Source organism: Agelaius phoeniceus, chromosome 3 (assembly GCF_051311805.1).
Source record: "Agelaius phoeniceus isolate bAgePho1 chromosome 3, bAgePho1.hap1, whole genome shotgun sequence".
Taxonomy (NCBI): Eukaryota; Metazoa; Chordata; class Aves; order Passeriformes; family Icteridae; genus Agelaius; species Agelaius phoeniceus.
Genome location: NC_135267.1, coordinates 27,912,002 through 27,935,904, shown reverse-complemented (window position 1 = coordinate 27,935,904; position 23,903 = coordinate 27,912,002). Strand labels below are relative to the sequence as shown.

The following is a 23,903-nucleotide window of genomic DNA, read 5'->3' as shown; positions in this document are numbered from 1 at the left end:
TGCAGTAGGAGCTCTGGTCCAAGGATATTCCAAGTGAAGCTCAGAGGAAAGCTGAATCCAAACTTTCAGCCTCAGCTAACCAGAACCTGCAGGCTTTTCTATGAATTTCCTAGGAAAAAAAACAAACAAACAAACAAACATGACCTACTGTTTGGATTAATCTCTCCTAATTTTCCAACAATTCTTGGGAATGCAATAAAAACAGAACTGGACAGATCTTAGGCATAGAGGTAGCAGCAAGAAGTCAATGAACAGCCAGGTTTTGAGTATCAATAGTAAGAATTTATTTCAGGTAGTTTTTTAGTTATTCAAGGCATTATGTGTTGTCCAATTTACCCCCTTAAATTTAGTGAACTATTTCCTTTGCTGTTACACTCATGTAGTTTCACAGTGAAGTGTCTGCAGTAGGCTAAAACCAGCCCTGTAGCTAAGGAAAGATCAAAAACATTTTTTCACTCGTTCCATTAATTTGACATTTCCATTCTTTTGATGAATTTCACCTTGCTACTATCTGCAAAGACAGTGAAACAGAGTTTCTGTGGCTTTAGGGTGCTGCTCAGGAGTAGAAAATTTTCATCACTTTGTCTACAACACTGTCATCTGATGGTGGTTTCCTCTGGCTGCCAGGCTGCAGGAATTTCTTTATTGTGGGGATATTGCTTATTCTTGCTTTGAAACTCTACAAAACAAAATCAAAACAGCGCCGTGTTTAAGAATCATTGCAACTGTCAGACATTTTAATGTCCATGCTCTGAAAGACACATTACAGCTTAATGCTGCAGAAGAAACTATATGCTTCCCTCTCTTATGCTTTTGGGGTTGTAGTGACAAAATGTGGCAATAATATTGAGTATGTGGGGCCAGCTAAAAGTTCTTAGGGTATTTTATTATTTTTCATGTTACTTCTGACCCACTCACTCTCCCATATTTCCCAGCCACTTTAAATCAGTGGTTCTTTCCAATTAAGGCTCCATTCAAACTGCCCATTCATTTACCTGCAAGACAGGAAATTTGACAAAGATATCAGGCTTCCACTCCTCTACCATCAAAATAACTTCAAGTAATTGAACATCTGCCCTGCTCAGCTGGTTGCCAACCAGAAAGTCCTTTCCATGGTCTTTCAAAACCTAAAAACAGAGAACCAGAAGTAGATGATGTCTTTTATCAGTTCTTTTCTATAAATAATGTAATATCTTCAAAGCAGGGTCACACATTGCATGGAGTTCTCTGTGAAAGAAGGAAATGCAGTTCAAACACCTGTAGTACAAAAAATGATCTGAAGGCACTGCCATCCTAGGCATCATCTATCAGCTCTTTCACTTCTACATTCCTGTCTGGCAGCTCAGTTGTGCTCAACATGCCTTGGCTGCTGTAGCTGCACTGAAGGCTGAGCTGTATGACATACAGGAGGAACTGCAATGCTTTTACACTGCATCTATGGTACACAGCATCTATGGGCCACCTACAATACATGATGAAGTTGATGTCAAAGCTGGTGCTGTAGTGTCTTTTGTCTGAAACAACAGACACTCTGAAACATGGACATTTGGGGAGCTCTGGGTGTGCTGGGTTTTTGCAGCTGTACATCTCTCCCAGATTTGAAGTGCCTTCTGTCCCCTCTGGAGTATCCTGTCTCCACCTTAATCCCAGCACCACTAAAAACCAGAACACTGATTTTCCAGGGGTAGCTTCTCTACTGTTTTCCTCCATGAAACTTGTGTGCTTCCAGGATGGAGGTTCAAGGTAACAGCATCAATTGAGCTACAACTCTTAGCCACATACCTTCTCAAAGACTGGGAAGTATCTGTTTTCAGCCTTGTCCATCATGTTTGCAAAATGCTGCTCCTTTTTGTCTGCTGGTTGGATTTCATATGTCATTAGTAACTCATTCAGATCGAACATTCCTTCCACATACATATCAATTCTGAAAGGAAGAGATCCACTTGGTCAGGTCACACACAGTAGCTCTGAACAGCACAATAACTCCTGACACAACCTCACTGAGATGCTGGGAAATCCCTGCCCCTTCTATCCCACACACACACCAATACCCTGGCAAAGTTCCCCCTGGAATGCAGGTGCACTGGGGCCAGGAAGGGGGGGGGAGCTTGGGCCAAAGGTAAATGCAAAATTCCTAGGGAAACATGAAGACTGTAGGACTCCCACTTCTTACTGCGACTGATTCTTGTCTGGAATATGAGTTTTTGAACCTGATTACAAAACTGTCATGTGTGCCATCCAGACTTGTGTTAAAAATCCATTCAGCCTAAGATTAAGAGCAGGTCCACACCATTTCGAGCAAATATCTTGACACATGTGTTTACCAGGGCTTAGTAATTTCAAGCATTCAGAAATACCTCAGGTCAAAACATGTGCCCCAGGAGTCCTGTCCTCTAATAACCTGTAATTAAATCTGTACTAATTCCTGGTTAGTAGTGAGAGGAGGGTTTTTGTTCCCTTAAAAGACATTTCCCTGAATGTGATGAGGAGGAAATGATGCTGCTGACAACTGCAGAAGAAAATGAAATGCAGCATCAGAAGGACAGTCTGCCCCCCTGACTGCTTTCTTCTGGCAAGTGCATTGACCTCTGACTGATGATTCCTGGGCTCGCTTGCCCCATGGAATCCAGCTGGCTCTCTCTGCTGTAGACATCAGCTGCAGCCACAGTGATCTCATGCAGTGCTGCCCTCTGCCACTGAATCGAGCTGTGAGCTGCACACCCTTGTGTTTCCTGAGCTACAGGGGGAGCTGGGGTCTAACAAGCAAAGGTGGTACTGTTACAGTACAGGGCTCTCTCCTTCATGTCCTTCCCGTAGAGGTTGTACTTGGTCGCTATGTAGTTGGCAATGGCTCTGGTCTGCACCAGCTTCATCCCGTCGATCTCTACCATTGGCACTTGCTGAAAGAGCAGGGATCCATCTAGGCCAAAGGGAATAACACAAGGAGAAGTTCAGTCCCTCAATGAGAACCACCAGCATGTGTAAGGCAAAGTAACCACATGGATTACTTTTTTTTTAGAATCTGAATCAATCTGGCTGGATAAAAATCCCAAGATCATCAAATCCAATTGTAAAATCAACAATGCCTAATTCCACCACTAAACCCTCTCCCCAAGTGCACCTCTACACGCAGTGACTCAACCACTTCCTTGGGCAGCCTGTTCCAATGCTTGACAACCCTTTTGGTAGCAACCTTCCTCATTCTTACAGGCAGGTGTGGAAAATGCTCACCATGCAGCAGCCTCTTCTTAGTGACATGATAACAATTTAATACAATAGCAATGAAGTTGTGGGAATTTCAGATTGAGGAAACAGCCCAAGGCAGAACTGGCAGCAGTCACACGCTGAAAAATACATGCACTGCATGGCTCTAACACAGGTGATTTTCATGCAGGTTCATAGAGATGAGAAGGACTGAAAGATCTGGTCCAGCCAGTTTCTGTCCTGCTCTGCTAAATACATCTGGACTTTCTAAGCACTGGCCAACATATAATGTGAATAATAATGAATATATAAACAATAGTGAATAGAAAAGCAAAGAAGATCTTTGTGACAACTTTTTTGACATTACAAATGGCATCTCAACTGTACAAGCATGAAGTGGGACCAACAAGTGAGTTCCACGAGATTCCTGCAAGACCCAAATATCACTTGGAGTGAGGCTGCAGCCATTAAATTCTTCTGCTAGCATGCAGAAGCCTTTTCCTAGCAAGAAGTAATATCACCAGAAAGAGAGGTGTCAGGGCAGAGCGTCAGCAAGAGTTTTTGCTTAAGGAATCATATTTCTTGACTCAGATGACTGATCAGCTATGTTCTTTTTTGTAAGGGTGCATTTAGGTTTATAATTGTGTCCCAAGTACTTTTTGAAAAGCAGCCTGTAACAGGGGGACCATGTCATTATTCCTACAGGACAGCAGGACTGCAAATGTTAACCCAAGCTCAGCTGTGTTTCCACAGGCCAAGTGAAGGGCACAGCCATGCAATTTGGTTTGGAGGAAACATGAGTATCATGTCCAGGAAGACAGAAGCTGAAGCCAGCACAGTGGGTTGTTGCCTTGGGAGCAACAGGTAAACTTGGAAATCTGGAACTCTGTTTTCATAGGGATAATAAAACAACAACTTTGTAGGCAACCTAAGATGCTAAAGACTTTCAAGATGATCTGAAGACAAAGGTCTCTATTGCCATAGGATGGAAGGCAATGGACACAAGCGGAAGCAAAGGAGAGTCGACCATCTGAACTTCAAGAAAGGCTCTTTGACTGTGTGGCTTGTCCAGAGAAGCTGTACATTCTCCAACCTTGGAGATACGCAAAACCCAGCTTTACATGGTCCTGGGTAACTGGCTGGAGGGGGCCTTGCTTGAATGGGGGAGGTGGAGTAGATAATCTTGAGACATCCTTTCTGACCTCAGCCCATCTTGGATTCAGTGAAGATCGAAGCAACTGGGTGGATGATATCAGCTAACACGCTGCAGGACCTCTCTCTGCACCTATGAGAGCTCATGTACAATCCAGTTAAGGGACTTTCATTATAAGGCACTAAGATTTAACAATTCTTAAGTGTTCTCAGACAAGTAACTCTAATTCTAATTTTAATTCTGATTCTTCCTATTTTTACTATTGAGCTGTTATTATCTAAAAGTGAAGGAAACTTACCCTTTTGTAACTTTGTCAGATCCTCCTTTTTTTCCAAGTAAGATTCTTCAAACTGCAGGAAGAAGAAAACTTCTGTTGTCATTCCATGATTTTGATTCTTTTTCATTTAGGTAAAGAAGGCCTAAGGAGATGTGTTTTGAGCCATTTTATATTTTTATAACATAAATCATATTTTAAAGCTGTCAGACACCATGGCCAGCACTGTGACAGAAACCCATGGATGATCATGAAACACACAGACTCCCATACACCATCTCTGGTTTAGTATCAGAATCTGTCAGAGGTAAAAAAAACCAAAACTGTAGTTTTGGACATTGGAATTTAACTGAAGGTACTCCTAATTGCAGGTGCTTGACCTCTGTGATTAATCAGAAGATTAAGAAGCCAGGTTCTGCTGCTGGGGTTTTAAATTTCTTCTCTCTCTAGCTACAGGGGAGGAGCATTTGTGGTGCTACCTGCAGGCTTTGCACACAATGCATGCAAGTGAGACAGGAACTTGCCCCCTGCTTAGGGCAAGCTCGTGGTCCCTGTTGGCCTGCTCAGCAATGCACTGAAGGCAGAGCTTGAAGCTGCTGCTCAGCCACACTTTCAGAAGGAACAGGAGAAGCACATATTTGTCACAGAGTCTCAGTACAAAAGACCAGAAGCAAACCTCAACCCCAGCTGCTGCCAGGAGCCACCGAATTGATTCCATGCGGCCACGTCCATTGAAGTAGTGCAGCCTGGGTTTTCCAGACATGTTTCCACGTGCCTGATTCCCTGGTATCTGCAATGAAGAAAGAAGGTTTGCAATTTTGAGTCTCTAACTGGCTCTCTCTTTCTTTTTTGAAACCAATGATTTATCGTCCAAGACTTTACTTAATCAACAGTGGAGGTAAAAGATTATATTGAGTGACTGCCATGATTCATTCTGCCTTCAAATGTTTCTTACACATGCAGAGTATTTAAGCAAAATTCTGTACTTAGAGCAATTGGCCCAGACAGAGAACAAGGATTTTAAAGTATTTTAAACTTTGCATCCAATGTGTTCTGTTCTGACCAGGAAGATGCATGTGCTCCTTGTGTATTTTGGCATTATCTCAGAACACAGTTACTGTTTAATCAGATACATGCTACAAACTCAGCAATTGCTCTGCTTTCTCCAGCAGCCATTATGCTCCATTATAACCAGCCAGGAAGGAATTCTTTCCTTCAGTCAATCCCTTTTACAACACTCCATGCTTCTGAAATGTCTTTAGACAAAACCTCCAAAACATGGAAGTTAATTTTGCCTCTGGTAACATCAGATTTGCCTTTACCACAGGCACAGCCACAGGACAATGCTTGCTTGGTCCACTTCCAACTCTGCTGGAATTTCAAGCAACAACAATTTCTAGGCAGAAACTTAAAGCAACAACAGTTTCTAGGCAGACTGTCACCCACCCCACTCAGAACCATGGGTGCACATCAGCCACAAAGACACCCAAACAGTGCCCAGCCTAGACCAGCCTCACAGCTATTGGCACCCTGTCAGCAACAAAGCTGAAGCTTTATCAGCAGCAAAAGGAAAACGGCCAAACCAGCACCATAATCCCCTTGTAAATAACATGTCAGCTTCTCTAGAGTAGGAAGGAGGAGGTGAGAGGAAACATTCCCCACTTGTTGTATCTGCACTTCTTTTTCTAATGCTGTGCACCTCAAAAGCAGCTGATTAAGAATTAACATTTGGTACATATATCCATATTATTAAAGAAAATACATACACACATTTATTCTAGAAAACCCATTCAATGACTGAGTTTCATGTACAAGTCCCTGCATTTTAGGGAAAATAAAGTAAAAAACTCACTTACCTTGCACAGTGTGACCCACTCTGAACTTACAGCAGTTCTGCCTTAAGATTATATAACTCTGGAGCTCCTCCTACACTGAGCATTCCAAACAGCTCTCTGCAAACAGGAGACTTCTCTCTCTTAAGCAAACAAAAACCATTATCTCTGTTATGCTACTTCCCACCTACAGAAAATAAATTCATGACTAATGCTGACTATGTAGAAATGTAAAATAAATCAGAGGTCATGATCATTGGAAATATCTATGCTAGCACAAAATGGTTATATGCCTCCGATTTTCATTGCTTGTTACCATGCTAGCTAAAAATAATTATAACAGCTGAAAAGCTCACTCAGATTAAAAGAATACTGCTATGGCAATCTCACTTTTATTCTAGGGATTGTTTGCTTTTTGGGGTTTTTTTTGTTTGTTTGTTTTTTTTTGTTTTTTTTTTTACTTTTTACACATTGCCATTTTACATAAATCACATCAACTAATTCAGCTCTGATCTTTCACAAGGTTCTATGCCTTTCTTAGTGCATATTCCTTCAGGTGACTTCTCTTGAATCCTCTCTGGACATCTGGGTTGGTTTGTTTTTTTTATTTTTCCTGAATTTGACTCAGTGAAAATACACCAAAGACTGTATTTGACTGAAAGAGACAGTAAATGAAGTGTGGCATCAGAAGGCAAACTGCACTCTGCACTCCTGACTGCTTTCTTTGGACAACTCAATAGATTTCAAAAAGTCATACATTCAAATACAGCATACATTCCCATGTACCTTCCTGCCTATCTAACCTACCTGGGCAATATTGTTGTAGCCATCACCTGCAGTTACAGTACAGCAGGCTGTCTCTTTCATGTCCTTTCTGTATGCATCCTTGATTGCTTGGTAGCTGAAAATGACCCTCATCCTGTCAATCCCTACTGTTGGTGTTCCATGCTTGACAATAAAATAAACAATAATTTATTTAGAGCTAGAATCACAGAAGGACAAGGCATCAAAAGAGTCACCACTCAATGTATTGTCTTTTAGGAGGTGACTAGTCCCCATGTGGAACACTGTATCCCATATGGCACATAAGGGGAGCCAGGCTTCACAAAAGAGGACCCCTGACTGAGAGCACCTCTTGTAGCTCCCCATTCTGGTTAGGGCTCTATGTCCCTCTGTCCCCTCCTTACATTTTTGGAAGGTCTTCCATCCAGCCTCTGACACTGTTGGAAACAGTGTTTCCCACATTTTTGGACACATATGACTTAGGACACAGAATCTAGGATAATGTAGGAGATTGAAGCTCTCATGCAGTGACATGTGCACCAATGTGCATCTGGCTGTTTCACAAACCCAAACTCCCTTTTAGGTAACTTGTCTGGATTTGACATTTGTAGGCCTGCCCCTGATAAACTCTAGGAGACATCCTGAGTCTAGTGATCACCTGGCAGGGAAACACGAGTTCAAGCCTAAAAGTTAATGATAGTGTAGACAACTTAGAAAAACCCATCTCACCTAACTTTGTAGACACCTACATCTGGTCTAGCTGTCTAGTCTCCTTCCAATAGGTCCAAATTCAGGAGGAATCCCTCAGCATGCTCTTCAGTTACAGCTGAACTACTCAAGAATGATTGTGTCTCAACTGAGATAGTTAAAAGTTTTGATGAAGCCAGTCTCTTCAGCCTTCCCTTAGAGGTAGGGGAGAGGAGCACCCTCTTCAGAGGGTGCTTTAATGCCAACACTGACATTTCTTGTTCTGTCACAAGTATCCATTGAGATTTCAGGCAACTAAGTCCAATATAGTCTGTCTCATAACTTGACTTTCAGAAATTTCACTTCACTGAGCTATTTTGGGAAATATTATTCTTCTGTTGTCTCCCTCAGGTTAATTTTTCCATATTTTTTCTAATTTCTTTTTTTCTTCGCAGATCTGGTTACTGACAGTTGTTGGAACACAGTTTCCTTCTAAGCAGCTGCTTCTCTGTTGCATCAGGCCACTTCACAGGGCTGTTTTTTGTCTGTTGTAATATTTTTATTTGAAATTAAATGTACTGTGAGTATCTGTTGCTCTGTGTTCTGTCCTAAAGGTGTAGAAATAAACTCCCTCTGCCTTGCCACAGTCTGCAAAGCAGACTGCACCTTGCTTTCCTAACACTTTGCTCTCAAGAGGTAATATATTTGTAAGCAGCTTGGGAGTAGCTGCTATGATCATTCAGGTTTGAAATACCTGATTTATAGACAAAAGTAATCAGAAAAAAAAAAAAAAAAAACAAAAAAAAAAAAAAAACTTTTGCAAAAACTTTACTGAGGGACCTTAAAAATCCAATCCATGCACAAGCTTTAAATTTGAGAATGGAAATTTGAAACAAGTCTACTTCTTTAAAGGCTAAGTGGTGCTGCAAGTCTTCTCTTCCACAGCTCTTACTCTGAGTTTCTTTTCATGTAGAAAATATCTTCTCCAACAAGTTGTATTCTGACAATACTAACACTGCATTGTTTTTTCCAAATTAATAAATTCCCAACCCTACAAATAGTTCTTTGCCTCCATACCCCTTTGTTTTCATGTTTTGCCAAGCATTTGATATCAATAAAGAAAAAGCTGCTGTCACATTGCCAGTGTAACAGAATGCTTTATTTCTGGTATGGGTTGCTTTGTTCCTCTAGCACTGGTTTTAATTAAAACAATACTAATTTGCTGAGCTTCCTTCTCCTTTGGTTTAGGGTTTGGGGTTGCTGCTCTGCTTTCTCCTGCTCTCCCAGCATTTTGGGTCTCATCAAAGGTGGCAAGGATTTCATTTCTTAAAAACCTTCAACACAGTTTCTACATAATGGGCATCTGGTGGGGGTTTCCTTGGGCTGCCAGGCTGCAGGAACTTCTTAATTGTAGGCATATTGCTCATTTTGGTTTTAAACACCTAAAAAAAGATTGAAATAATTAAAAAACAGAGCAAGAGAGGAATTCCAGCCACAAAAATGTGATTTATCCAGCATGGGGAGATGATTACTTCAGGACTGACCTCTAGCTCCTGAATACAGCATGCTCAGTAATTAAATTACCTGCAACTGAGGAAACCCTGAGAGCACATCAGGAACTTTCTCCTCCACTGCTAAAATGGCTTCCATTAGCTGAACATCTGCCCAGCTGAATTTGTTGCCCACAAGAAAGTCTTGGCCATGTTGTTTCAAAACCTGGAGAAGACAAGAAAACATGGGCTGCAGATGAGAGTGGGGCATATGGGCATCCTTGGCAGCTAAACTTCACAGCACAGCTGCAGAGCTGAGCAGAAATTCTATCTGAAATTTCAGGGTGGACTTTTCAGCTGAAGCTGAGCCTAAATTTCATTATTGCTGGGAAAAAATGAAGTTTTGTTCATTTTGTGTTCTAATACACAGACTACAAACTTTGGTCACTAAGTAATAATGCATGATGATGGGCACTAGGAACAAAAACAAAACCACATGCTTCAGTAGACTAGTAACAGTCCTAGAATTAGAAACAGGGACAATGGAGGAAGCAACAAGCAATTTAAGGAATTCACAGAACTTCCATTTACATGTTTCATGTGAAGTGATGTCCAATGCTGATATCAGGAAGCAAACTTAGAAATGCAGAATTGCAACAACTAACTAAAGAAAATCCCTGATTTTGGGAACAGACTATTTTAGTGCTAAGAACCTGTGTGATGTTCAGCCTTTATTATTGTTTTGCAAGAAAACTAGATCAATATTACAAAAGTGGGAAATATTGCCAGATGCATGAATCATATGGGTTGGGTTTATTGTTTTATAAATCTCTGACTGTAGTTTTACTAAAGTACTCCTTTCTACAGGATTTGTGTATGAAGAATTTTTGCATTTGCATTGAAACTTTTCCAAATGAAATTAAGTATGGCGGAGAGATGGGCTTCAAACAAATGTAAGTCTAGAACTACTCCTTCAAGAAAAATAATCCCAAAACTTTTAGTGAAAAGTTTTTCTGTACAGCTGAGAACATATTGCTTCACAGATGTTCAAATACCACAGCCCTGACAACACAAGCAAACAAAAAGAGGAAGATGTGCTGCTCTATTTCCCCTTTTCTGATAGCCAAAAAAACTGAGGATTGGGAACTGACCCACACTACAAACACATTTTTATTTTGCAGAAACTTTTTGGATAATTGCAAGTTTGATAGACACATACTTGCTGTCACTTACCTTTTCAAAGACGGGAAAGTACCTTTTAGTTGCTCTCTCCTTAATTGACTCAAGATTTTTCTCCTTTGCATCAGGTGGAGAGAAAGGAAACATCAAAATCATTTGCATCAGATCTGATATTCCCTCCACATACATGTCAATCCTATTGGTCAGGGGAAGATGGGAGAAAAAAGCACAGACGTTATTTCATCTGTTTTCCAATTAACTAAGGCAACTTACAGGAATTTTATATCACCAATATAGTGCCAATTTTCACAGCCAAAACTAAGCATGAACGAAACCTGAATATTTTTCTAAAAGAAAAGAAGCCTGTTTCTGTTAGGAGCATTTCAGAAGCAGTGGTTAAATCTTATTGTTAGCCTTTTTGATGCCTTTATATGGGATTTACAGGATTGAATTTGGTTTATATAATGTAGCTATCAAATAACAGACTGCTCTGTTAGTGATAGGAGGTGTTACATACAGGGCTCTCTCCTTCAAGTCTTTCCCATAGAGATTGTATTTCCCTGCTATGTAGCTCATGATGGCTCTGGTCTGCACCATCTTCATCCCATCGATCTCAACCAGGGGCACTTGCTGGAAGAGCAGGAATCCATCTAGGGTGGAGAGGTGAAGGAAAGCCTGTTAGTTCCTCCTGCGAGGTGCACAGGAGAAGGAGACACTGAGCACATTTCTCTTGCAGTGTAGACCACTGATATCTTGCTCTAACTGTTCAACTCATAGCACTCAACTAACATTGTGGGGAGGATCAAACAGCCTGCATCACACTCCTGCAAAGCCACCACAGCACAGCTGGGCCCTGGGCTTGACAGCATTGACAGAGCTTCAGTGGCTGGTGGGAGTTGGCCCTGCCTGCACCTCTGCACTTCTGGAGACTGCCCATGCTGGCAGGAAAAGCCTGAACCAGCACTTCCAACCCAAGGCACAGGAGGAGAATGAAGATACCTAGTAAATCTGAACTTGGAAAAAATCCAATTCTTTTGAATGCAGATCAATTCCCTGACAGGGACATACACAGGTAGTACTGCAGCAAGACCAAGCTGCAGGGTTACAAGAAGGGGTTAGGTCCCTTTAAACATCCTGAAGCTACAGAGCTAAAGGCAGAGCCTGTGATAGCTGTTGGTGTTTGAATAAGTTTCACACAGTCACTTCAGGACCAGAGTTTGAGTGTCTCCATAGATTTTTACAGGCCTAGTCCCAGTGCCATTCTCTAACAATTTAGGCCTATATAGAAACATCTTTATAGTCCCATTTTCTGCTGGTGCTGGTAGGAGCAATTGTCTGAGCTTTCAGTGAGGCAGTTCTGAGAGCTAAGTACACAGAGAGATTTAGCATTGCAAAGTCAGTCTATTCTAGACCAGTTTTCTGTTGGACTAATTCACTGTTTTTGGAGACACTCCCTCCTCCATCTACACACTAATGGCATCCAGAGAACAATTCTGCCCTGTGTATAATCACAGCAGAACTCCAAATCCAAATAGGCAGCTGCCACTTGTGTTGCTCAAAGTCAATGATTTATTTTAATTGCTCAATTTATATCTGTTTGGTGAATCCTTCTTTCAGATATGAAGGTTCATTTCAACAGGCACATCTGCCTGCCTTTTTCTTCAGAGCTGTTAAAATATCTTGCTAGGCTAGAATTAATCTTCTTCACTCATTCTACATTATTAATTTACAGTTGAAATTCAAAGAGTAGTTATCTCTGCAGCAACAAAAGCTTGTATTTGCTTCTTGTAAACATTCGCAGAAAGATCATGTGTGTTCTTGTCTTTCCAGAACACACCTCTGCATCTTAAGGAAGAAACATTACTTGGTACCTATCTAGCAGAAACAATAGAATAGCAAAACTAATAGATCTGGAAGGATATTTTTCAGCAGAAAGATGTGAAGTGAAAAATAACATTTGTCTTTCTGGTCCTTGACAAAAAGCAACGCAGCAAATATGACTGAATACACCATTTGTTTCTTATCTACAGAAAAGAGGAGTCCCTCTTAAAATCAGTAGTGGACTGCCTCTCCCTCATTTTGTAGGGAGAACCACTTCACATAACCACAGCACAGAATACATATGCAGGATTAAAAGGAGTTTACCCGTAATTCCAGGGATTGGGTTGTTCTCTCCAAAGGTGGTCTGTGCAGCACACATTAAAAAACAATCACCTGCTATTTGTAACCAACCAGCAGAGCTCACTGATACCCACGTAGCACCTGGGCAACCTTTGGCTGCACAGACTGAGCCAGGTTAGTCATCCCTCAGGCCAAGAGTTACAGGTCTGCACAGGCCAAGGGTATTTAACTCTCTTTGCCTCCAAAACAGCTGTCTCTCTGCAAGCTTCCTGTTGGGAACAGCCTCTGGCCCAGGCATCATCCTGACACTGCTGGGGCATTGCCTGGAGGATCATCAGCTGGCACAGGCCAAAGTCATGCCTGGGCCAGTCTAACGATGCAGTAGAGTCTAAACACAGGAAACTGTCAAAAATCATATTGGTAGGGAGAGAAGAAAAGTTTAAGGGAGAAGTAATGTGGAGTTACTCCTGTTGAGTCCTGCCCTGCACAACTGGCAACATTCCAGAGGCTCCTTTATCAGGATGACTAATTTATCTATCTTTCTTCAATCCATTCTATTAAACCACACCTTTTTTCTTTGTGTTCTCACCATCTTAAGCTCAATATATAGATATAAAATGCTTGATCTTTATAAAACTTCCCTATCCTTTTCACTGCCATTTAATTCTTCTCTCTGGATATCAATAAGCTCAGATACAACCCTGGTTATAGTATCACTGCTTCTAGATAACTTACTTTTGTGAAAGATATAGAAATTTGGGCTTTCAGTACCTGTGCTCTTACATTTAGAGCTATAATTGGTTTCTGTACACTGTGCTGTCCTCCCACATTGTAAGAGTCCCAGCAAACTGGACCTGCAAATTTAATTCTTATCTACTTAATACCACTTCTATCTTATTTTTGTTCACTTTAGCTTTCCCTGTCAGAATTTCTTTAGACACAGTTTTTTCTTTCTGCGTTCAGCCACAATGCAGGCAAGACCTCTTCCAAGCCTCCTTGTATAGCTTGGCAAGCCCAGCCTGCTCTGAGGTTTTTCTCACTTGTCTTGGGCAGCAGGTAAACTGTGGGGCGTATGCTCTCTGTGCTGCTCCTCACTATCCCAACTCCTTCTCCACTCTGGCAGGAAGGTCTTCTCTTTCCAGGGTGTCTGTAGAGGGGTTCACAGCTGGATTACTCTGACCAGATATCAAGGGCAGTGGCTAGGGGTTTGCACTGGTGTGTGGGAAGAACTGGTCTTGCTCCCAAGGTTGGCATGAAGCCTTTGTGGCATGCTGCTTTGACCATGCCAGGCTTTCCACAGGTCTCCCTGCTGGCTCCATGCTTTTTAACTAGGGGAAACTTCCCATCTCAGGCTCAGGGAGTTCTATTTGTCCTGAACCAAAAATGTGCAAGGTACCATGCTGGAATGTACCATTCAACAGCATAGGTAAGTAAGTTGTATTAAGTAGAAGTGTTTGCTTGTTTAGTGTACTAGAATAAGCACAGAGAAGCTCTACCTTTTAGCTTATACCAGTTATTTAGCACTGGAAATAGCAGGTTACTCAAAGCTAGTATTGCACTATTCAAGGTGTGCACCCAGAAGTTTCCACTGGTTTAAGTAAGTTATTTCAAACCGTAAGTTTAGCTAGGCTGGACAATTATTTTGAAGGACTAAGTCGTAGGTGTCAGGAATCTTACCTTTAATTAACTTGTCATACTGCTCTTTTGTTTCCAAATAAACTTCTTCAAACTGAAAAAGGAGTAAGAATTGTGTCACGCTGCTGTATTTGAACATTTTTCTTCTGTTAAGTGATAGCACATAACCATGCCCAGAATTACTGAATCAAGCAAAAGGTAATGGGCCAGATCTGCAGCTGCACTGTTTAGGTGCAGATGTCCCAAGGATCCCTCACACACCCTGGCAGTTGATGGGGAGCAGAAGGAGGGCCTGGACACTTCTGCATCAGTGCACTGATTCAGAAATAACTGAAGACCAAGCTCAAACAGTGTGCAGGAATCTACAGAAACACGACAGGTTGGAGCCAATGCCAAGGGAAACACAAGGCACATCAAATATTTCTAACCCCACCCCAGCATACACACATTGCAACTGCAAACTTAATAAGACTGCTAGCACAGCTAGATAACTTATGATTAATAAAGGCCCTTTAAATAAATCCCCATTTTGTTCCCTTATGATTAATCACATCAGGAGATTGCTACGACTTCTAATAAACTCTGAATGCCACTGAGTTTGCAGCCCAAGTATCAACCATGGAACAAGGTAGTTACAAACATGCAGTGCCATTGGACAAAAGAATTTAGCCACCCTCATGCAGCTTTTATTTGCCACATGCATGTTAAATTGTCCCTCACTGAGGAAAGTAGAGAACACCAGTCTGTAACACTCTACTGGAAATGTCAACCAACCTCCACACCAGCTGCTGCCAACAGCCATCGTATGGGTTCCATCCGGCCCCTTCCGTTCAAGTAGGTAAGCCTGGGCTTCCCCGACATGATCCTGAGCTCCTGGTTCCCTGAAAGATACTAAGCAGGAAACAGTATCTCATAAAACTGGTGTTTTAAGCACAGTTGCTTTGAGGGGAGATAGCACCTTTTATTCTCGCTATATAGCTGTTGAAGTTTAAACTTCATTTGGTTCAAACATAAAATGAGAGACAGGCCAGTGACACCACACAGCCAGTGCTAGGAAAGGAAAGATGTGTGAATCTGTAAAGCCTTCCCCAGTGCTGCCGGGGAGGTTTCTTATGACTGCAAGCAAACACAGACCTGTTTAAACAAGTGGTATGAGTCCCTAGCTACAGGGGGAACTGCCGCCTATGAAGACAATTATACAAAGCTACTGAAAATCCTGCCACATCCTCAGGGAAATTACTCACCTCACCTCATTGCCCATCATCATCATTGAAAAGAAGAAAAGGAAAACATGTTTTACCAGTAGGCTGAAATTTGTCTAGCTTTGTTTGCCATATGTGTATTTTGCAGCTTCATATGCAGTCCATATCTTCCCTCAAATAGGAGTGAATGAATTGTTGATATCTCTTTATTTCATTAAACAGGATGAGTTCCTTGGCCATTTTCCTGTAGCCAGCTGCATGGCTACAGCCCATTTCCTTGCTGCTTATGGCAGCCGGGAGGTGTCCCTCAAAGCCAGATGTAGAACCCAGCTGCATTGGCTCCATGTGCCCTGAGAAGTATCCCCTGGGCGTGGGGGCCCTCTGCAGGGGGACAGGCACACGGAGGCTGTCGCTGCTTTGCTGTACCTGCACCTCTCCCAGAGCACGGCAGAGACAGCGCGTTCCTACCGAGCTGCTGCATACCCCGGGCAACCAGCTGGGCTATGTGGATGGGGTATGTGGATGGCAGTGCTCAGATGTCAGCATAAGCACTTCTACATTCGGGCCCTAATTGCTCTGTGCTTCGTGCCCTAATTACTGAAAGAACACAAATAGCATTCCCCTTCACAAAGATGATTGTATCATACATTGACGATCAGAAGGAAAAAAAAAAAACCTTTAAAATAGATCTTCTAATCATATCCTAATGGCTCAGAGTGCCTCACTTAATAAAATTTCCAGATGACTCCAGTTTTCCCAGAGTTAAAGCCAAAGCTGCATCATTACATTTGTCACACCTTGCATCCACTTGACACTTCCTATTTGAATCAGGCTCAGTACACTCCAGTAGTATGTTTTCTTCAAGCCACAGTGCTTTGTAGGTGTACTTAAAATAAAGTACATTTGGAACATATTTTGCCCAAACTTCACTTAAATAAAAATCAAAATTGAGAGTTGCCCCTTGAGCAATTCCAGTAAGAACCAAGTCATGCTACTAAAATAAATAGGGATGTTTGGGGTAATTTAATAAACATAATCCAAATACACATTATGGAAAAAAGTATGTTCAGTTTTAAAGTGTGAATAGCTGTTCCTAATTACAATGTCTGGCTCTAGGGACAGTGTTTTATTAGTTTCTGCATCTTGTGTGACTACTTTTCACTGTAGGGCAGTATATCAATATAGTTCACAACAACTAGCTAGTGCTTCTTTCATTATCATACTTGTCAGCTTCGTTGCATCTCTATCATGTCAACACACATTGCCCCAACTTGTAACGCACAGAAACTTACAGTAAATAAGACTTTTCCTTTCACTAAAAAAGCCAACGTCAGAAATATCAAGTATATGAACCTCAATCCTTCTGGAAACATTGTCTTTTATTTGCAAAGAAGAGTAGGAGTAAGAAGCCTCAGGCATCATTTTATCATTTCACATGAACAAGAGATTTTATGTAGCATTGAATTATGTGAGAACAATGACAAACATAGAATTAAAATTTGCCATAAGATTTTTTTTTAATTAAAAAACCTCTGTCAGCTCTGAGTGGATTTTAGTTACCTTAACCTTCCCCCACAAAAAAAAAAAAAAAAAAAAAAAAAAACCAAACCAAAAAAAAAAACCAAACAAAAAACCAACACAAAAAAACCCAAACCATCCAAAAACACCATCAACAAAAAAAAAACAAAAACCAAAACCAACCAACCAAAAAAAAATATCCCAAAAAAACCCTCTTGAGTTTTGGTTAACAGTCACCTTCAGATCACTTTAGATCTGCTGAATGCATCTCCATTGATTATACAGCAGCTGACACCTGTAGCTCACATACAGGCAGCTACTTTCAGTTTGTGTTTGCCTTAATTAAAAATGATCATTGGGCCTTTCTATATAAGTTACAATTTGTTGCACAGATATTCTGTACTTCCCTTACACATTCTTCAGTAAGATGAGTAGCTATTATCTGAAAATCATATTAAAATAATTCAAAATATTCCAAGACAAGGTACTAAAAACTAACACTTTTCAGAAGTTGTAGGATTCTGCCAGTGCCAGACAGCTCTTTCAAGGAAATAGGAAAACCCCTCATACTGATAACCTAAGGTGATGAAGGATCCATTCACTGGGCAACACACAAAGTTGTGTGTTGAAGATTTTGAAGTTAGCTGCAGTTGTCCTGGGACTGCCACACTGTGGTAAATCATTCACCTTGTTTGCACAAGAAGGGCAAGGAACAGCCTCTGGGACAGTAACTGACATTCCAAATCCCACTATGCTACTCCTTCCACCTGGGAAAGGAATGACATCACAGCTGTGCAGTAACCAGCCATAAACCCTAAAACACTCAAGCAGATGTAACAGATGTGCTGTTTCTAAATACCAATCTGGAATTGTTATTTGTGGGTGGTCACATTATTATTAACCTGGAATACAGGTTATTGACTAACTACTAAGAATAAAGCAGCAGAAACTCCACCACTCAGTCCAAAGCTGAGCACACAAGCAGCTGAATTAATTGCATTAACAAAGATCTATCAGCTGCTCTGAGTCTGTAAATATTTATGCTGATTCTCAGTATGTATTTGGAGTGTGCCATGCCACTGGGCAGCTATGGAAGCTGTGTGGATTTATGACTTCTAGTGGAAGTAAACTATCAAATGCTCCATGAATTACTGAACTGTTAAAGTTATACAATTGCCAGAGAAACGTGTCAGCCTGACCATATGGCAGAAGGACAAAAAAGAGATAGGAAATGGTCTAACATACTTTGCATAACAACAGTACAAACCACCAGGCTTACAAGTAGTCCACGATATGAGCTGGTGTTTCTTGCTCCTGAAAAGCAATGTCTGACTGCTCCTGCTGAGCAAAATTGACTCTTGCAAAAGGTACAAAAAGCCAGATGTCCAGGGACTGTTGAGAACAGGCATGCAAAACCTTGTAATTTTAATTAAGTAATATCTGATTCCTATAGCAAAAACACTACTCAGGACATTTGGGGACTACTGCACTAATCCAGACATTGCTGAAGAACTGGTTCATGTCATGAATTTATGCTGCAGTAAAATAAGTAATTGCATCCTGCATACACTGCCCTGACATCTAGCAAAAGCTTCAACACAAAATTTGACTACATACAATTTTTAAATTGCTTTTGTCTAAAATCCATATTTCTATTCCATTTCCTACTGCCTTGTAAGCCTCAGTAACATGCCTGTCCAGAATTTCTCTGAGCATACATCTCAGGGATGCAAGAACAATTTAAGAGATCATCATTTTCCAAAAACAGGAGCACTCAGCATGAAGTGCTGCTTAGCCCTGGAGCTGAGATTAGAGTCCAGCATATCCCATGGGCCAGCTTTCCTGCTCAAACCCAGAAGAAACAACACAGTGCTCAAGACTTGCACTTTGTCCTTTCAGTAGTTTCATGGCTGCCTTGGTCAGCTCTAGACTGCACCACAGAATTAATTTCCTGATTAAAACACACCTTTCTCTGGCATTTTCTCTCCTGCAGCTTCCACTGGTGAATAACTATCAAGCAATTTTTAGTCTACCTGGCACACAGACGAACTAAGGAAAGCAGAGAATTTACATTAGACCAGCAAATGCCCTAAAAAACTTAGTTGTGTCACTTTAAAATAGTCATGCAAACACTTTAAGAAAAAGGAAATTTTAAGTTCTTACCTTCTGACCTTAACTCAGACCCCACCCAGCACAGGCAGGTTCCCCAGGGCTGTTTAAACTCTGCAGCCTGGGGGAGTTTCCAGCCATACCCAATAAGAGAAAAAGCCTCCCATTGCTCTTAAACCGACACTATCCAGTTTAAAGTGGTATGGTTCTGAAAACTGACACCCAAGCAGAGACAGTCTTTGTTTGCTGATTTGACTACACCATGACACCAACCTCACAGTTTCTAAGGTAGCCATCTATTCAAACTGTTCTCCTGGAATTTTGGGGGCATTTTACCCAAATACAAAAGCAAGACATTTGAACACACTGAGAAAATTATAGATTTTTCCTGGGTCATATTTAAGGTAATAGTAATAATTTAAAGAAAAACCACTAAAGTTTCTAGGCTTATCTAATTATTTGGCAGGTCTTTATTTTTGCTGCTGTATGACATAGAGAAGTTACTCAAAGTATGGAATAACAGGGCTCAATTACTTTGAAATACAATATCAAGCTTACTTGATATAAAAATTGGACGAGCAGTTTATGTCACAACCCACTCTATGTCTCAAGGCAATAGCATTAATTTTTGAAATTGAATGTACATGGCTAACACTCAGAGATTAAATAAATGATTTTCTTACCCATGAGAAGTAATTGTTTCAGCTTTTCTATCTGTATTTCAGCTAAAAATCCCAAAACTGAAAGTGGATGTGAACAGACACAAGGATAGCATAGCAAATGGAAAAAGGGATTTGGGTGCCAAGATAAGGTTCTTTCCTCTAGCACAGACCCACATGTGATGCTGGTCATTGCTTTACATCCCTGCAGCAAACATCAGTACAATTAATCTTGTAGTATATGGTAGAGATAATTCATGCTATAGAAGTAGGTATATATGTGTATAAAATATTGGAAAGATCCAAAGTTATGTTTCTGACCACTCCAGCTGGGAACAGGGTTCTATTCTTATTTTAACCAGTTCCCGGGACAGCGGTAAGATAATACCAGGTCTGTTACCTTATGAATGGAATGGTCCCTGGCTGTTATGGGGGATTTCCTCTTGCTCGACATTCGGGAGATAGCATCTGGACCTTCCCAGAATGGAATAATGGAATGTCTGGAGGAGCTCACAAGACATAGACCTGGACATTACTTCATCGTGGTACTCAGAAACTAGTACATGTGAATGCATCTTCTGCCTGGACACTCAGACACTCGTCTGCATCTCTGAGCTCGCCTTTGGCTGTTTCTACATCTGTATGGATTCAACTATACATGAGAAGGAACACAAAGAAATATGTGGTCATCCCTGCCCCAGGCAGAATAAACTGTATATAAGCTGGCCACTGGAAGCACTCGGGGTGTACCTCTGGAAATACGCTGTCTCTCTGTCAGCCGGAGCCCTAGGTCACCCAGAGCTGTTCCCGGGACTGACGCTGTCTTGGCTGTGGTAATTTTTCCCTTTTTTTCGAAATTTCTATTTTTGTTATTGATCTAATAAATCTTTGTTAAATTTTTCAGAAATTTGGCTACCGATTTGATAATTTATAACAATCTGAAGATCTGTTCATAGAACCCACACTGTTATCAAAATTGTATTTGTCTGTCTAAAGCCATGGCTCTACTAACACAGGACCTCACTATGGGGAATCTCAGGACAAGAGTCTCCAGGTAACATTTTCCTCTCAGGTGGAGTTTTGTAATGGTTTCTCTGCCTGGCAATTGCTGGCAGTTTCTTCAGAGGGTGCACTTCCCTTAGAGGCTTCCTGTAAATTTGTAATTTATGTGCTTTGGAGGTTGATGCTGTCAGCAAAACTGAACTGTATGGTGCTTCTTTACACTTTGCCTAATTCTAACTCTCTCATAAGTTCATAATATACTGAGTAAAGCATGACATTTAATGCATGTGTCTGTATTTTTTCTATGTCAAACCCAGTTACTACCAGGCTACTCTCGAGAAAATTCCTAAATATGAATCAGAAGTCCAGCAGAGGCCCAGAAAAATCCCCAGCTGGCAGAATAGGTACCCTGTTTTGGAATACCTGAACATTATGTAAATGCATGCTTTACCAAGCATGGGCACGGTGATCCCTGTGTAATGCAGATGTGGCTCCAGTAGGAATGCAGCACATACAGAGATAGCTGAGTAGGAAAGGAGCATTTGTTCATACTTATCCAGTACTGAATCAAGATTAATCTACTCCTGCTTTTGAGGTGTTTAATAGCAGCATGCACCTGAGTGTGTGGAACAGAGACCACAGAAAAGCATGCATGTAACTGTAGTCTCTTTGTCCTCTCTGCAGTCTCAAAAGCTGCCAAGGACAACAGTAGGCTTGGTGGCAAAGAGAGGGAGGGAGAGGTCCCTAATTTAAGGGTCAGGGATGACTGAGTGGTCAAGCAAAGCATTCTGATACTTTTTGGATTTGCTGACTATGGCCACATCTAGATTTGTTGGTTGTTGCCTTTCTACCCATTCTTGTTTGGCAGAAAGACTTTCTCCCTTGTTCTCTTTTTATTTTGCTTCCAGCACAGCCTTTCATAATGTAATTACAAAGCTCCTTTGGAACCTGAAGGTAATCATATCAAGGAGGTTGCTGTTATCTATAATTTGAATAGGTGTTCTGTAAACCTCCAGAGCAGAAAAGAAAATAAGTTTCTCCTACACATGATTTGTTAAGCCACACCCATGAGTATTCAAGAAGTGGGCATGGGGCCCAGGTGCTGCTGAAGGGATCTGGGCTTGGGCAAAGGCAGATTTTAACTAGTGAGTATACCATGCCCTGGCATGTCACCTTCCCACTTTGCTCTGCAGACACACTTCCTTGTGCTGTAGATGAGGTAGGTTCAAAGTCTTGTCAAAATGTACCTACCTGTAATCCTCACAAAACACCAAGCAGCTGGCCTGGGGAATGATGCCTGATTGCAGCATCCTCTCCGAGGTGAGCACAGGGTACATCACTAAATGCCACATTAAACACAGAAGGGTAGGAGGATTCTCCCCATGCTGCTTATGGCACTCCTAAACATGCAAGCTCCTAAACTGACACACAACACCACTGTGATAAAGATAATTTGAGTCCACATGAATAGTGGACTATTCATTGAGTCATGCATCACTCAAGCCTTGCTGCAAACCTTCAGGTTCTGTACAGGAAGCTTTACTGACTGCCCAAAGCAAGGTTAACCAAGCCTGTAGTAACCCTCACACATATTTCCTTGAGCTCTTTGGCTTTCAGTTGGACCACTGGCATAGGAAAGTCTGAAAACAATAACCCTAATTCTGATTTACACCCACTGTAAATTTACACCCACTGTAGTGCTGTGAGGAGAGTTTAAATGGAGACCTGGTTTTCAGTACATTGTTATTTGGATTGTTTAGTCTTTATTGATCTGTCTCAACATGGTCAAAGGGCTGCTTTATCAAGGCATGAGATAGGCAAGATCAAGGTTTCCAAGACAACTGAAACATACCTTTAGTATATTTACAAATTTAATTGTAAAATATTTAACTTAAATAGCTCATGTATTGTAATTACATCACATTTTGATATAAACTTGTATTAGTGTATGTTTCCTCTATTTGGTATCTGTTGTATTCTGGGGATCTTTCTAAGACTCTCACTTTATGTGCATTATTACAACTAAAACTACTAATAACCTAAACTTAGGTTTAAAGAATATTTTTATTTTCTACTACTAGGAATAGGGGTGGGAAAACCTTTAATCAAGCCAAAAAAAGCCTATGAAATCAGCTTCATTAGATGGTGGCTCAGGGCTGATGAGGGAGGAGGGAATTTCCTAAGAGCAGATGGTCCAACTTCAGAGAAAAGCAGATACAAGTCAGATGGTACAAGCCTACAACACAAGGTTTAAAACCACACAGTGATCAATACTGGGATAACCTGCCTTTCACAGTTTAATCTTTTTGCACTGGAGAGCTGCTTAGCCCTGAATGTTCAATTCTTTCAAGATTTCACTGTGTTCATGATATCCTTCACATTACTTTCATCCATTTAAATTCCTGGCCTCAATGACATCCTCTAACAATGAGATCCACTGTCTTAGTGTGAAAATGTTGCTTTTATTTGCTTGTATTTTGCTGCTTTTATTTAATTATGTTCTTCCACTTCCATCATAAGATAGGGGAGATGAAAGCCCTTCTCTATCTCTCGTACTGAAATCACATGCATAAAAAATAATTTATCTAATAATTTTTGTAACTAATTGATTTGTAATTCACTTCTCATTGCATTTCTCAGCTCTGCTTTTCTCCTTTTGTGTTTTGCTCTGTTGGTTGTATTTCCTGATACTCTCTTGATTACATCTGCATTCTGTAAGAGTGTAAGAAACTGCCAAACATTCTGTCTTCCTCAAAACTGAAAATGAATATGTGTGCATAACTATTTGATTTAATTTCCCACAGAAAAGGAAACTTGGAGAGAATGGAGGGGACTTTCTCTTCTACCATCAGGACAGCTTCCATCAGTTGCTAGACTTCTGTCCACAGAAGTTTGACAGATATGAAAGATTGTAACCTGCTTGATTCAAGAGGAAAAATGTTTACAGGAATTAAAAACCTAATGACTTTTCTGAGTTTTGCTCCAGAACAGAGGCAATGAAGTCATTAACAATCTAAACCTTCATTTCAGGTTTATTTCTGCATCCTTAGTCAGT

The 23,903-nt window shown here is 40.9% G+C and overlaps 2 protein-coding genes across 4 annotated transcripts; both read right to left on the bottom strand.

Moving 5' to 3' along the window:
• Positions 1 to 260: 260 nt before the first annotated feature.
• On the bottom strand, positions 261 to 6,572 carry LOC129117760 (glutathione S-transferase-like). The gene is made up of 7 exons (XM_054628568.2): positions 6,488 to 6,572; positions 5,308 to 5,421; positions 4,656 to 4,707; positions 2,788 to 2,920; positions 1,783 to 1,924; positions 996 to 1,127; positions 261 to 679 (listed from the first exon to the last, which is right to left on the bottom strand). The coding sequence occupies exons 2-7, from the start codon at positions 5,392 to 5,394 to the stop codon at positions 557 to 559; spliced, it is 669 nt and encodes a 222-aa protein (XP_054484543.1). The 5' UTR covers positions 5,395 to 5,421; positions 6,488 to 6,572; the 3' UTR covers positions 261 to 556.
• Positions 6,573 to 9,070: 2,498 nt separating this feature from the next.
• LOC129118060 (glutathione S-transferase-like) lies at positions 9,071 to 19,301 on the bottom strand. Of its 3 annotated transcripts, none has more exons than XM_054629239.2 (7): positions 19,242 to 19,301; positions 15,133 to 15,249; positions 14,401 to 14,452; positions 11,120 to 11,252; positions 10,657 to 10,798; positions 9,518 to 9,649; positions 9,071 to 9,375 (listed from the first exon to the last, which is right to left on the bottom strand). In XM_054629239.2, exons 2-7 carry the CDS (start codon positions 15,217 to 15,219, stop codon positions 9,253 to 9,255), a joined length of 669 nt encoding a protein of 222 aa, XP_054485214.2. In that variant the 5' UTR covers positions 15,220 to 15,249; positions 19,242 to 19,301; the 3' UTR covers positions 9,071 to 9,252. The 3 variants fall into 3 exon arrangements, with proteins under 3 accessions (XP_054485214.2, XP_054485213.2, XP_054485215.2); XM_054629238.2 differs by lacking the exon at positions 19,242 to 19,301 and adding an exon at positions 18,324 to 18,470; XM_054629240.2 differs by lacking the exon at positions 19,242 to 19,301 and adding an exon at positions 18,358 to 18,376.
• Between the last annotated feature and the right edge of the window lie 4,602 nt (positions 19,302 to 23,903).

Coding starts and splice junctions, on each gene's coding strand:
- LOC129117760 (XM_054628568.2), bottom strand. CDS start 5,394: ATGTCTGGAAAACCCAGGCTGCACTACTTCAATGGACGTGGCCGCATG. Junction 1,925..2,787: donor GACATGAAGGAGAGAGCCCT/GTACTGTAACAG, acceptor TCTTCCTTTCAG/AATTGATATGTATGTGGAAG. Junction 1,128..1,782: donor ACTTCCCAGTCTTTGAGAAG/GTATGTGGCTAA, acceptor CTCTGTTTTTAG/GTTTTGAAAGACCATGGAAA.
- LOC129118060 (XM_054629239.2), bottom strand. CDS start 15,219: ATGTCGGGGAAGCCCAGGCTTACCTACTTGAACGGAAGGGGCCGGATG. Junction 10,799..11,119: donor GACTTGAAGGAGAGAGCCCT/GTATGTAACACC, acceptor CCTGACCAATAG/GATTGACATGTATGTGGAGG. Junction 9,376..9,517: donor CAGGGTTTCCTCAGTTGCAG/GTAATTTAATTA, acceptor ATCTTTTTTTAG/GTGTTTAAAACCAAAATGAG.